The sequence below is a fragment of the Mycetomoellerius zeteki genome, unplaced genomic scaffold, assembly GCF_001594055.1.
Source record: "Mycetomoellerius zeteki isolate Tzet28-1 unplaced genomic scaffold, Tzet1.0 scaffold364, whole genome shotgun sequence".
Taxonomy (NCBI): Eukaryota; Metazoa; Arthropoda; class Insecta; order Hymenoptera; family Formicidae; genus Mycetomoellerius; species Mycetomoellerius zeteki.
In genome coordinates, this window is record NW_017257354.1 from 394,380 (window position 1) to 409,617 (window position 15,238).

Below are 15,238 nucleotides of genomic sequence, written 5' to 3' on the forward strand. Positions count from 1 at the left end.
CTTGAAATTGAATCTAAATTACATTTAAATATCTATAAAATTATATAATATATATATACACATTCACCACTTTTAGGCTGATTTTTTTATTCTACCCGAATGCTTTTTATTATTTTATATATGTATATTAATTCATTGGAAGAAATACTACTATTTCAACATTCCTCGATATCTCCAAACTCCAAAGGATGCAAATATTTTAAATGTAACAAATGTGTTGCTGACATAGGAAATTGTTTTTACACCACAACAATTTTCTTGAAAACATTTATTACATTTGATGCAATAAAGTGTGTTCGAGAGACACTCTAGTCTCTATGGTGCGATAAAAAAATATTACGACTTGTGTGGTTCGTTTTTTGCACTCTGCGACACTGCTGTAGAAGCTACAGAACTGCAAATTATTGTTTATTTTAAGGTGGTCGATCTACGGCCGGTGTTCATAGTCGATTCCTATATTTAAGATTGTTCTAAGTACAGTCTTAAGGGGATCCTAAACAGATTACCGAACTTGATCGAGGTCGATAGTGCAGACTTTTTTAATTCCAAATTCGATAATAGTGAAACAGTTTTAATTCATTTCTTACATTATATTATATATCGTTTTATCATATTTAAATGCATACATTTGTCCTTATCTAACATATGCCAGCATCATCTATCGCAAGACCGCGCAACTACACGGAATTTCGGCTCTGTCGACAGTTCCAGTCTTCGCAAAGCATCCGTATACACGTATTTTCCATTCGGTGAAAAGGCTTTCCTTCTAGACTTTTAATCTTAGTTCTACAAACTCGGTATCGTTCGTTCCAGTAATGTGACCTGCATACTCATTTTGAAGCTATATGGGCTATAAAACTCTTACATGAAGCAAATATACTTCAGATAACAGCTGTACGAGCCAAAAGTAAGTGAATTTTTAACGAATTTTAAACTTTTTTCTCATGAAATCCAGTGCAGCTGAGGTTCTGTTCGTGCTTTAATTCTCTACTAATAATTTTGCAATCCGTAAATCCAATTTAGAGATTTTTCACCGAATGGAAATGAGGTAAAGTAGGACAACTTTAGTATCCCCTTAAGATGTCACGAATCAATCAGAGAGCCACATTAGCATAAGACATTATTTAAGACGGCCTTTAAATAAGAACAGATTATAAATACTGGCTTACGATCACACTAAAAAAAATATCAATTTAAACAATTTAAAAAAAATCCCAATAAAACCCCCAAAATATCCAGTAGGCTTTTTTTTAAAAAAAGCTCGAGTTTTTTTCCAGTCCTGAATTTCCACTTGTTTCGGAATGTGCAAACAAAAATCTATCGAATGGTGTTATTTGAATTTCATATCTTTAGAATTTGAGCCGAAAATGTACATTCTACGGAGTAAAGTTAGTCCCCCAACATTTATTTGTTAATTTACTTTTAAGATAGTATTAGCGCGACAGTACCGTTCAAAAGTTTAGTCCCGTCGCTGCGCTCGGTGGTGATACCTCATACACTGAAAAAAAAAGATTGGCTGCTGCAGCAAATTAGATGGTAAAATATGGCATAGCATTTTTAATTGGCTGCTGCAGCACATATTTTACCATCTAATTTGCTGCAGCAGCCAATCTTTTTTTTCAGTGTAGAGTCCCAAAAAATAGAGTCTGGACATTCGGGATTCTGCGTGATTGGTGCACGTGACTTAGTGCTCTCACAATAGCAGCACCAATACGGAATCTTACTCACTCAGCGCGAACGGGAAGAAAATTAGAATAGAAATACATCTCGTATTCGTACGTAGGTACTCGGAATTTATAGTGGTATCACAGAAGTAATGATGTATGTGTATTTCCTAAAAAATTGAGAAATATATATTTGGCGAAGGTTCTATGTATACATACATACGATGCAATGTACATATGTAATATACACTGGTTGTGTTCTAAAATTCACTACCACTATTAAAAATCTATAGTACACATAACGTGAACTGTAAGGCTTTTTATTTTTAATTGAACTTCTCGCATTTCTTGCATCTCGGTTCATCTTTTCTCTTTTTCTCTTCGCATTGTATGAAAAAGGTAGAAAGTTGAACCGTATTGTTTTTTTTTACTTAAAAAAAGGTTAGGAAACTTTCAGAGCGTTGCAAATAATTATAGATAGACACATCAAAAATATTACTTATTTAATTTTTATATTGATTTAGAGATATTATATATTGCTATTACTTATCACAAATTGATGTGTATTAATAAAAAAAACCTTGTTACATGACGCAGCAGTCAACCAAAACGCACACACTATGGCTGCGATCGCTTTGTCGCTTGCAGCGCTGTGAGCATCAATTGTCCTTGTTTAATATTTAATAAACAACAAGAATGAAACAACGCTTAAAGCATTGTGATCGCCAAAGCGAACACAGCCTAGAGTACACACACATATTCGTCGCCATTTTGAGAGCACTTTCGCTGAATGTCCAAACTCTACTTCTAGGGACTCTCAATACCTCACTCCCGCGCGAGCGAGCGAGCGAGCGAGCGAGCGAGAGAGAGAGAGAGAGAGAGAGAGAGAGAGAGAGAGAGAAAATTCGATTGTCCTGTCCAAGGCCGCACGCACATGCGGAAAGAAAATGAATACAGATAGATACCCTCTACTCCCCATCACTCCCTTCAATTGCCACATTATGTATGTCAAAGAAAACCGAAACAGTGCGTTCTTTTCACAGCTCTATTTTCCTAACTAAATGGTCAAAAATTATAACCTTTTTTTACAATATCCGTTTCCAATGTTATTCCAATGTTCCTTTATAGCATGCTCGTTTTTTGTAAGAATCCTAAAAAAAGTATCGATACTATAATTAAAAATCTGACGTTAACTTGAGTTGCATATATGCTTCACATAGTAAAACTGCATATTTGGATTGTAATTATCTCAGAAACTAGACGGTCATATATTTCTAATTGCACACAAACATAGAGAGCACTTCAACTTACTTGTATGTCAAATTTTAGCACATTGGTAAGAAAATCATTTTATGCTAGTACTACCTTAAACTGAAGTTTAAGTAAAGAACTTTAAGTAAAAGTATGCAAACGAAAAATCAACTTGTTTCGGAATGTACAAACGAAAATCTATCGATTGAGATTAGATAAGATAGATTAATCTAATTTGCTCGTGGTTGGAGGACATACATGTGCAAACGATGAGCAATCTCGCACGAATGAGCTATAAAAGATTAATATTTTCAAAAGTTATAATATTTGAAGAAACAGCATTAATGTTTGTTCAGGATTGATGTTAGACTAAAAATGTCGGAGTAATGTAATATTATCTTTTTAAAAATGAACTGCGATATTCCGCGCTGATTTTTAGTTTGATACACGCGAAAGCGATATTGGCATCATGTAGATTCGATCGCATAGAATAATACACTCGATTCCAAAAGTAAGTATCGCCTGACGAACGCGAAAGAGGACGTCGAGAGGGTTGAGTCATAATTCGCAATTTCAGTGCAATCGTACAGTGGCGTCGTTTTCGATGATTGCCGGCAAAGAGAAAAAAAATGCCGGCGATTACATACTTAAAATGTATGCTGAGGAAGTATGCGTGAACTGAAATAACTACATATATGTATATATAAGAGTATATATTGGCTGCGAGCTGCGAGTGCTGCGAGTCAGATCATTCTTTCTTTCATGAGGAATATCATTCGCGGAAATGCGAGCCATCAGCCGAAATCGATTCGTGTAATTAAACAAAAACATTATACACATATTAGCCAGATCGCGATCAGCGAAATGGCCCAAGTATTTTTTTCAATTTTATAGATTGATCTCGAACTTGTACCGCTGCACTAATAATAATACAATGCGAACTTATTGGTGAGTCGCGTTCGCAAGCGCGCAATTATACAAACGCAGAAATAAATATGCAAAGAACTCACCCTCTCGGAGACGCGCTGATGGACGCCGTTGCCGTTTTCCCTTGTCACGTTCGCGCACGCTCACATACACGTACAGCCGGTTACAAGACGGTAAAAGACCACTGTCAGATCCTTAATAACGTTGCGTTTGCTGTCTTGCGGAAATAACGAGACGTATCGCGTATATTGGGTATATGCCAGTATATGCGTGCGTCTTATCTCGAATTTTCGTCGTAATCAATCGTAATCAATCGTAACCAATCGTAACCGACGCCGACCCGACGCCGACGCGACGTCGCGAAACCAGTGATGCGAATTCCGGGCCGCTTGCAGCACGCGATCAGCGCCACCGGTCGGCGGTCTGGCGCAACCGATGGCAACACAAGCACGAACCCGTGTCCGTGTGACTTGGTAGTTGGAAGAGTGCCGACTATACTCTGAACGAATGCGAAAAGGTCAGAGTATAGTCGGCACGCTTCCAACTACCAAGTCACACGGACACAGACTCGTGCTTGTCCATTGGTTGCGCCAGGCCGCCGACCGGTGGCGCTGATTGCGTGATGCAAGCGGCCCGGAATTCACATCACTGCGAAACTCGCGAAGATGGACTGACTGTGACTGGCAACACTGGCGCAATCCGCGCAATGCGCATGCGCTATCCATGATGTAAAGGTGCCTTTATATGGGAGCGTCATACATGCGCAGTGACATTGAATAATTTTCCCATGTATTCCGACGTATCCGACTATTGATAGATTAAAATCGTTTATTCTTTATTCCTAATTCCTTATTTCTTCTATTGTGCGTAGAGTCCTATATATAAAGAGAAGCGACATCGAACTCCCACCACCAGATCAGATTCCTACCATCACTCCCTACTCCGCCATGTTTCGACCGCTCCAGTGTCGTAAACATAAACATACTCCAACCACCAACATTGTACTCCGTTGACTCCATTAGCGGAGTGAGCTCTAAAGTATTTCATTACTTTAGATCTACAATAGATATTTTAAGCCTTAAGCCGTAAAAAATTGACCAATTATTTAAGGCTTATATAATTATTAAGGGCCACTGTCACCAAGCTCAGGTAACTTAACTGGCCAGTTATTTGTTTGGGCCAGTTTGCTTCAAACAAAATGACAAATGCGATTGGTCAATTCCGATGGACTAACTGGCCAGTTAAGTTAACTGAGCTTGGTGACAGTGGCCCTAAATAGTGCAAACAACATGGTCAACGGCCACGTGTGTCAGCTGTGTAAACAGCTGCGGTCACAATATGACTGCTTCACTTAGGAAGGGATACCCACTCAGAATACATATCAGACTGCCAATCAGAAACTTGGACGTCAATGTCGCTTCTCTTTATATATAGGACTCACTCCTATCGATAGTCGGCATGCTTCTGTCCTGGGGATCGATTATGTATCTCGAAATAATGTGAAAACTACAAAAGTGAGTAAATTCACTAGAATACTCATAATTTAATTGGTCAATAACTAGTGAATTTGCTCACTTTTGTAATTTTCACCTCATTTCGAGATACATAATCGACCCCCTGAGTATTCAGTACAGACACGAACCACATCTACTTTCAACGATACGATTTTATCGATAGTGTTAGAAAAGGCGATTTTTTTACGCGCTTTAGGGTATCATGAAACTTTTTCCTTAGAATGAAAAGTGAAAAGTTTCTCCGTTAACTTCAAGGGTAAAAATTTTTATTTTTCACTTTCCATCCTAGAGATAAAGTTTCATGATTGATACCCTGGTATAGCAACTAGTCTCTAGAAGGTAGAGTCTGGCCACATAACCGTGATTATTTTCATTGGCCAATCCCAAAACCCCTTCACAATGGCGTGACCAATCACACAGTACAGAAATCGCGCGTATATATGAGGTCTGTTCGCGTTGCTTACACTTTTGGCACTCTACATCTTCACTTTCTCTCTTTTCAAGGCCAAATATATATCTATCTCATTTTAAGTGTAAAAATATTTGAGGATTTCATGCAACGCGAACAGACCTATGTATATGGCTGCGTTCAGCAGACTCAACAGTTTTGCAACCGTTTTATGATTGTCTGCTGAGATAGGACCATTCTTCTAGATCTAAAAGTATGATCCAATTAGCGCGAAGGAAACTTACAACAGTTGCAAAACAAACGTTCTGCTGAACGCACCCTATAGGTTACGCTTGAAAGTATGAGGATGCCATAAAGTCACTAAATTTATAAAGTACCGCAAACTCTTTCAGAAATGATGCATCAAAATGGCCGAAGTGCACATAGTACATGAGTTTGCGGTACTTTATAAATCTAGTGACTTTAGCATCGGAGGCACCCGAGTGACGCTTTCGAACGCAGCCAATAGCAGTAGCATACTAGAACAGCCAATCAAATTTGGGTCAAAATTCATACTCCTATTGCGCATTCGCGGAAACGTTACACCTGTCTTATCACACCATGGTTGGTATAACTAATCAAAAATTAACACGGGTGCAACGAGTGTGTACAGTGTACTGTGTGTACTGCTACTGCAAAGTAAAGAGAAATAATTTCGGAATTCAATGGGAAAAAAACGATTTTCGCGTTAATTAAAGTCATTTTTATTATGGAGACTACAAATAGTATATAAAGTTGATGGCCATGATAACATTATTAAATCGAGTTAAGAAATCAGGCGAAGAGATATGCAGAATTTACAATGCGGAAAGTTATGGCTATGTTTTATATTTATATTTGCTATCAAGAATTGAAAGATGAACGAAATCCACGTTTAATGTGAAAACAGGCACAACTCGCGGTTCCTAGTTACCTAGTTACTTTACCACGTATGCATACATAAATACCGTGCTTATATCTAATCGTACCTACCACCTTGATCCCGACTTTACAAAAATTACCAGGCATAATAATTTATCAAAACGCAAGCAATCCAAGAAAACAAGCATCGTGTGTCGCAAACTTAAGAAATACTAAACAGTTCAACAGTTTTATATAATTAGAATCAATCCAAGGAAATAAATCCAAGATGGATCTTCATAATCATTATTTACGTTACTCGACAGTGAATATTTCACTTTTACAAACTATAAACAAGTCTATTAGCATATATCACTTGATACAATCTTATAATTGTGAAATGACTAAAGAAGAATTAGATGTAGGTAAACTCGAGTTCTGCCGGTTGCTGTTATGTTATGAATATCAATCTGTATTTCATAACATCGAGAGGAGCGATCGTAAGAAGTATGTAATACCTGTTGATGCAGAGGAACTTAATTTTCCTAGTATAAAAATGATTTTTCCGCCTAATTGTTCACGAAATGTCTCGCAAATTTCGCTTTTATGTGACATAATCAATCTGCAGATGATACTTTACTATAATATTAATTCGATCAAACAATGTCTGCAGAATTTTCTTTACTCAAACGACATGTATACCGCAACTAGCAATTCTAGGATTATGTATATGAAGATATCAGAATATCTTTTAGAATTTTTACGCTTGTATCAATTTCATACCACCAACAAAGATAGTAAGGAATTGGAAAGCCTTGGCCACATATATTTGGAGATTATTAAGTCCTGGCTAAAGCTAAAGGAAGACTCTGAATGGAGACAGTTTGCTTTAATATTTCCTAAATTGGTAGAAATTTTTACTCCTTCATGTATTATGTTTCCTCTGTGGAACCATTTTCTATATAAAATAAATGATTTAAAGGAATCTCTCATTGGCCTAAGTATTATGGCAGACATATGTTTTACATCGTCAACTTCAATGAATTATATACAGTGTGATATTTACTGTAACAACACATTCTGGTTATTGATACTAAAGGGATTGCGATCGCCTTTGCAACAATATCGCAAACAAGCTTTATACATAATGAAAAAAGCAATTGGTTCTATGAGTACAAATGTTATATTAAATTTTGAATCACAATTGAATGTGACAAAAACACAAATTACACCATTTATTTGTAGTAATTCTAATACCTCTTCATCAATAGATGATACTAAGGAGAAATTTTTCTTACTTTACGAAGCATTAGAAGAGAAAAAGGAACATTTAATAACACCAACTTTAATTCATGCAGCTGCTTTAATAAAAGTAAACAAAGAGCACAGAGCTTGCAACTGCTTCAACATCATATGGTTGCAGTGCATTTTTGAGAAAATCTTACTGCATGAGAATAATCATATTTCAAAGTGGGGTGTATCATACGTTTGTAAGCTAGACAAGACCATATTTGATGATCAGTTTCTCGAATTATTTATACATGTCCTGAATAATAACTTTCTTTATGAATGCCAGTCTGACGAAAAATGTCCGGAAATTGTGAAAGAGCTCTCACAATTTCTCAAATACGCAGAGAAAAGCGATTTGCTCAATAGATTTCTTAAAAAGATTAGTTATGTAGCCTGGGGGCCTGTAGCAATATTTTATATAATACATGTGTTACGAACAATTTCACATCATGGGAGTCAACATTCTGATTGGCAGACTACTGAATTAAATGCCATTAAATTTTTAGTGGAAACAAATTTGAGCATGCATTCTCGTATTCTACGTACTGCGTCTCAAATTGAGCTCTTGAGAGCAATCCCTAATTATGTACGGAAGATAAACAATCTACCATTACTCGCTAATGTTTTAGCTACATTTCCTTCTAGAGAAAGTCTCACGAGAGGAACAGTTCCTTGGAACGTTATTACGACATGGTTGGGAAAAGTATTAGCGAGAGAAGATGTGATAACTTTCATAAAGGAGACTTGTGCGAAATATTTGAATCAAGATGCTAGTCCTGAGATAAATCCTAGGACATTTGCAACAATGGTATACTTGTTATATGACGCAAACCTTATATTCTTATGCCAGACGTGCCCTGACGTAGAAGCATTAAACAATTGGCTGTATACCTTAAATGGTATTAATGTACGACCATATGCCAATGTCATATCAAGTATGAATGTAGTAGAATTTATATCGCATTTAGTGTATCTTTCCCCGAAGGGGTCTCACAGTAACATGACGGACTTTATATCGTTACACATACGTATCACTTTTAATTTTTTAATTAAAAATATGAGAAAGATATCCATAAAATTGTCCTATGAAGATTATACGAGATACACGGCCATTGTATCTTCACATATTGTTAACGCTCCTTTTCTCATGTCAAAAAAGGATGTAAACATTTATGCAGAAAAGTTGCAAGACGAAAGTATAAACTTGATACACGACTTACAAAATTTAAATATACAATATTTGTATGGATTACACACCTTATATCTCTCTCAGAATATGTTGACTTTGCCACTTACGAAAACTTTTTATGTAAAGCGTTTATTGAATACGCGGATGAACATTCATAACGATATCAATGAGGAAAAAATTTTAAAAGGAAAAATGGCATCAGAATATGATTTGCTTCTTTTAAAACTTCTGCATCAATATCTTATAAATTCTCCAGTACCTTCATGGATTCCTATCACCACAATACTGTCTAATTTGCTACAATTTCTTGAGGTAGGCTTATCAGAAAATGTTTCTGAAATTGCAAAGATACTAACAGTAATAAATGATAGTAAAATTATAAACGATGCAAGTGATAAAGAAACTTTGGAATATATTTTTAATTTGAGCTTTACATACATCATCAACAGTAAAAGAAACAATATTTTTTGGACAGCAATAGAGAATCTTATGGGAGTTATTATTAATAATAATTTCTTGCTCTTACTTAATGCCATACAATTCACGAAGAGAGTAAGTTCAAAATATATGTATATCGAAATTTACGTATCAATTATGAAATATCGACTTATAAAATATCATTTATGATCTATTTTGCTTTGCAGTATGTCGTTGAATTACTGAATGAAGGGGAGAATACATCAAGATTTAAAAGGATATTGCTTTCTAAAATGAAAAATTTGGATATACACAATTTGATGAAATTAGAAAATGTGTTAGGAAATTGTTTCCTTCATGGTTCTATACATCGACGTGACAAGAAAATTGAAAATTATGCTCATTTATTTATTGAGAGGCAATTGAATCAATATTATTCAAAGCATATCTTCACGTTGTAAGCGTCTCCTTTTATCAATATTTATTTTAAATACATAGCTTATTAAAATTCAAAGCAATTTGTAAATAATAATTAATAATAATTAATAGAACATTAATATTTTTTAACAGGGATCATAATAATGATGCTGCAATTAGAGCAGAGGCAGTTATACTGTTACATAGAATAATTAGTAATCCAGAATTTAATTACGCAGAATCATTTGGACAGTCAATACTCGATGAGTTGATAAAGAACAAAACCAAGAGATATTTTAAAGACTCGCCTTTACATAAATTAAAACACAGAATAATGCAAATTTTATTAATATTAGAACCAGTACTAAGTAAGGTGAGCGCTAAGTTCTCGTTAAATACCTGTGGAAACCTCAAAAAGTATTATTAAGTTCTTGTTAAATTTTATTTTTCGATTAAGAAATTAACAGATAATTACTTTATAGGAATTTGTTCCTCTACTACAGGAACAGTTATGTGATTTTATTTTTTCGGAAAGCAATCAATCTAGCGTGAAAATAATGCAGGAATGGTTACTGATACGAATTTTTACAAAAAATAGTCATCTGCATGATAAATTATGGTCACTTTTTGCAAAGGTAATCCGAGTGACTTATTATTTTATAAAAACATTTCATTTGCTTCACAGTACACACACACACACACACACACACACATTTTTTTTTTGCAGAGCATAAAAGACCGACCGAGATGTACGATTTCTGTGGCAAGCATCGTCTGTCATGTCGCAAAACTTCTTTCATTTGATAATCAGAGAATTTTCATTCAAACAGCCTTGCCATATATAGTACAATGTTGTTTAGGACAGCAATTTCATGCACGTGTTTATAATCAGGCAAGTAAAATGTTAAAACAATTATTAAAATGTGTGCGCGCGCGCGCGCGTGTGTCATTTGATTTCATTCGTTTTAATTTTTTTTTGTCTAGTTCATTTTGATACAATTGTATGAATTAATGAAAGCAAATTATGGGTATAATAGCATATCAGAATATAAAGGTATATATCAAGCAGCTGTGACTAGTTTGCAACAAGAAAGTTTGACAAAAAATTCATCTAGAATACAGGACGATTTTTACTTTTCTAATTTTCATCCGTTCAATGATTACTGCTTACAGGTATATGTATACTGTACGTTTACCTTCAAGACAAAAAATTGAATTATTTGTGTAAATATTGATAACATACTAATTCATCATTTTGTGATGTTTATAGACGATTTATTATCAATTGCCGCGTTTGACTAATGTAAGTTGTGACGAATGGATTAGTCCGGACGTGTTTAAAGACTTAATGTTTATGGAAAATGATTGTCATCCTCTACAGCTTTGTAACGCAGGTTCATTTCTGATTAAAAGTACACCTTCCGTATATCTGACAAAATCTTTTGCAGGTAATAAATTAAAACGGTAAAGTTAAAATATTGCAAGATGTAAAATAATTACGTTACAGGTGATACACACGGCGATTCATTAGAAAATAATGTTGAAATTTATATGGAAGGTTTGAACGATATTCAGAAAAAGATCGATCCATCAAAGCCTATAGGTTTATGTGGTGATATTTTCGAAGTAATAAATAAATTCATGTTTCTGCAAGATACACAGTTGCAGGAAGGTCTAATAGTTGTAGCTTCTTTTATTGAACGACCGCCGAATTTAGGCGGCATCGCTAGGACATGCGAGATATTTGGAGTTAAAGCACTAGTCGTTGCGAATGCAGATTGTGTAAAAGACAAGGAGTTTCAGTATCTTAGTGTTTCTGCTGATAAATGGTTAAATATCCTGCAGGTACTTGAATAGCTTATTTCTTAAATATATATTTAAAAAGTTGTAAACAACGATTTTCTGCAATTTGGCATATAAACAATTTCATTTTTTTAAATCAATACATAGTCTTTAGTTTTTAAAAATGTATTAAGTTGTTCATTTACCAGTATTATCTCAGATTGTCAGAAGAAATAAATTCTTTGAAATTATATTTGAATAGAGTAAATGGCCTAATTATTGACAGTGCCAAATATCGGCAATCTTAAAGCTCCCGAGTAGTCATCACAGCCATATTGAATCATGACGTCAGGAGCGAGAAATATTAATTTTGATTACGTGCCATTTGTAAATAAAGACAATTTAAATAGAAGGATAAAAGGTCACATCGCTTTTTTTAAACAAAACATCTTATTTTTTTATTCCAGAATCTAATAACTGGCCTTGTGAACTAAAAAATTTTAATAGGTTTTTTTAATCAGTATTATACTTATTGAGGGTTATCAGACTTATTGTTAGTACCGCCGGCATTAGCATTAATGCGGCTGCCCGAGGTGTCCGACAAACAGCTAAAAAATCCTGAATGTCTATGGATAACATTTGTCAAGATCAAGGTCATTGGAGATTGTTCCTCTTATTTTCATTTTTATATAATTTGACCTCATTCCAAGATCCATAATCGATCGCTTGACGTCACAATCTGAGATAATAATAGTGAGTGAACATGAGCCTTAAAGATGATTTGAAAATATTTAAATTTTGGAATATTTACTTTTTTGAAAATTATTTATCAAATTTATTGATTCAGATTTCTCGAAGAACGCTACAATATTTTGAAATTCTTAGGTAAAGCCGTATGAATTACAGAAATTCTTGTTAGACAGGAAGAATACAGGATGGTCTTTAATTGGGGTAGAACAAACGGTCAATAGTACAAATCTGATGACAACAACATTTGAGAAAAGGACCATTCTCGTTTTAGGGTAATTAAATGTCGACTCATGAAAACTTAAAAGTCTTGAGAATATAATTAAAAATTATTTTGTAGAAATGAGAAGGATGGTATACCAGCTAATTTTATACCACTTTTTGACAAATGTGTAGAAATACCTCAAGTTGGTGTAACACGATCGTTAAATGTCCATGTTACTGCTGCAATTTGCATATGGCAATATGCGAACCAACATGTATTAAAATAATTTTTCTACATTTATAAAATACAAGATAACGTTATTAAATAAATGTATTTCAACAAAACAAAAGATGTATTACATTGCAATATTTGTTGAAAGAAATGTTTAATTTATATTTTTGTATATTTACGAGTAGGTCTAATTTATACAGGATTCTGTATAAGATTATATATGTACTTATACATTATATCCAACAATATGTCGCTTTCCGATACATTCTCCAACAAAGAACCAGCAATATATTTCAGCAGCTACTAAGGTATTTATGATACCTTCACGCACAGTCACATCACGATAACGCCCAGTCCGTGCAGAATGGATCAACTGTGAAAATCCACTACGAATTGCAGAGACATCTTTTAGTGTGGGTGGCGTCAGTTCTACTTTGGCATACTGCAACCATACTTGCAGTACAGGCTTTGCATGATTAACACCAACTGCAAAAAAAAATTCGTATATATTATTTAGTTTTATTTAATTCTTTAAATACAAATCTCATGTGTATATACATATGCTTTTTTGCTACATACACATCATATATGTATATAATTACAAAAATTCTAAGTTAATTTTTTTAATTTTTTCAGTCTGAGATATGAAATATTTCATGTAAGAGTTAGGTAAGTTTTCAGTAAATTAAGAATATATTCATATTCTTATATTTGTATTTTTTTAAATTCATTCTCGAAGACAGTGTTCCGAAATTGAAAATCTATGGTATATGTGCTGTAAAGCTGACAGTAAAGGAACATAGCCAAAGAAAGGAAGATGTTGAGTTAGGGTCGTTTTTAGGCCAAAATGAAAAAGTTCCGAGACATAAATTATATATCATATTAATCAACTACTCAAGTCAAGTTGAATGGTATATCGCTTATCTTGGGGAAACGTCGGGAACATAGGAGAAATCATGATCAAAAGAAATAAATCTATCATTTATGCTAAATTTATGGAAAAAGTAAGAAAAAGTAAGATAAGAATTGAGTAACAAGGATTGTATTATTTAAGCTCGCAGACACTTTCTTTTGAGAAGAGATACTGTAAGACGTACAGTTTGAAGTCATAATTGTATGCCACTGTTTTGTTATAATCTTTATATGTATACCGAAGGCATAGTAGGAATAGAATACGCAGGTGTATTATAGATGCTTTTAACGCCAGTGGAATCATTTCATCCTGGTTGTTTATCAAAAAGCAAGAACAAACAATGGTCGTGAGCGTTATGAGCGTCAAGTGGACAGGAGGAACGCAGCCCTAATAAAACATGAAAAGCGTTATCATTATTTTTTTAAATACTTTTAATACCTCTAGCACGTGTCTTACTATCATGTACCCTGAACAAATGTGTATTTATTGAAAAAATTCTGTCGTCACTTTTTTTAGATATAAATTTAAGAATTTCATAGGCGAATTTTTCCATGATCCTGGTTCCATGATATTTCCCCAAGATAAACGATATATCATTCGAGTTCACTTGAGTAGCTGTTTGATATAATTTGTATATCTCAGAACCTTTTCATTTTAGCCAAAAAATGGCCCTAATTTAACTTCTCTTTTAAATTGTTTCATGTGGATTGATGTAGCTTATTCTTTTGGAGGTTTCATGTAATTTTTTCCCTAGAGCAGAAATGTAAAAAGTGGAAATTTATTTTATAATATTTACATACATATAAATGTGTATTTACATACACAAAAATTTTCACGTGCTAGGGAAAATGTTACATGATTAGCTTTATGATAAAAAATTTTGTACTGTCTCGATTGTTGTAAAAAAACATAACCTCGACATAGTATAAAATTAATTGCCAGACAAGATTCAGCGATTTAACAAGACATTTGACAGAAAGTATCAAGAAAAAAAAATTTTATTGCGATATATATATAGGTTTACGTGTGTAACTACACGAAGGTTTAATACGAAATGTTACATAATACGTGGTGTACGAGTTGCAAGATTAATTTTTGCTTGAAATAGTTTATGATAAATGTATAACGATAGAATATTTAAAATATTGTCCGTACGTTTTACCAATTCGGTCGATTTTGAAACAAGCCGTGCCATCGTCTGCTTATTTTACCTCTTGAGAAAGAAATAAACGGATTCCGTCAGGCGTCAAAGTTAAAGGCGTTCCACACTGTGCAACAATATTGGCTGCGTTCAGCAGAACGTTCGTTTTGCAACTGTTGAAGTTTCCTTCGAGCTGATTGGATCATACTTTTAGATCTAGAAGAATGGTCCTATCTCAGCAGACAATAGCTGCGTTCAGCAG

At 34.2% G+C, this 15,238-nt stretch overlaps 3 protein-coding genes across 5 annotated transcripts in view; 1 reads left to right on the plus strand and 2 right to left on the minus strand.

Annotated features, from left to right (window-relative positions):
• Nrt (Neurotactin) overlaps positions 1-4,147 on the minus strand; it is a 26,144-nt gene extending 21,997 nt beyond the window's left edge. For both annotated transcript variants that reach the window (XR_001936769.1, XM_018453094.1), the window contains exon 1: positions 3,926-4,147. The gene's annotated coding sequence lies outside the window, so the exon portion shown is untranslated. The remainder of the gene's footprint in view (positions 1-3,925) is intronic.
• Positions 4,148-6,401: 2,254 nt separating this feature from the next.
• On the plus strand, positions 6,402-12,983 carry LOC108725845 (uncharacterized). 2 transcript variants are annotated; one of them, XM_018453095.1, is made up of 10 exons: positions 6,402-9,675; positions 9,768-9,997; positions 10,111-10,330; positions 10,440-10,592; positions 10,685-10,849; positions 10,942-11,130; positions 11,228-11,405; positions 11,465-11,802; positions 12,625-12,761; positions 12,827-12,983. In XM_018453095.1, exons 1-10 carry the CDS (start codon positions 6,934-6,936, stop codon positions 12,975-12,977), a joined length of 4,503 nt encoding a protein of 1,500 aa, XP_018308597.1. In that variant the 5' UTR covers positions 6,402-6,933; the 3' UTR covers positions 12,978-12,983. The 2 variants fall into 2 exon arrangements, with proteins under 2 accessions (XP_018308597.1, XP_018308598.1); XM_018453096.1 differs by lacking the exons at positions 11,465-11,802; positions 12,625-12,761; positions 12,827-12,983 and having other exon boundaries at positions 10,942-11,143; positions 11,228-11,341.
• Positions 12,984-13,003: 20 nt separating this feature from the next.
• On the minus strand, positions 13,004-15,125 carry LOC108725847 (ATP synthase, subunit G). Its single transcript, XM_018453097.1, has 2 exons — positions 14,991-15,125; positions 13,004-13,408 (listed from the first exon to the last, which is right to left on the minus strand). The coding sequence occupies exons 1-2, from the start codon at positions 15,028-15,030 to the stop codon at positions 13,149-13,151; spliced, it is 300 nt and encodes a 99-aa protein (XP_018308599.1). The 5' UTR covers positions 15,031-15,125; the 3' UTR covers positions 13,004-13,148.
• Between the last annotated feature and the right edge of the window lie 113 nt (positions 15,126-15,238).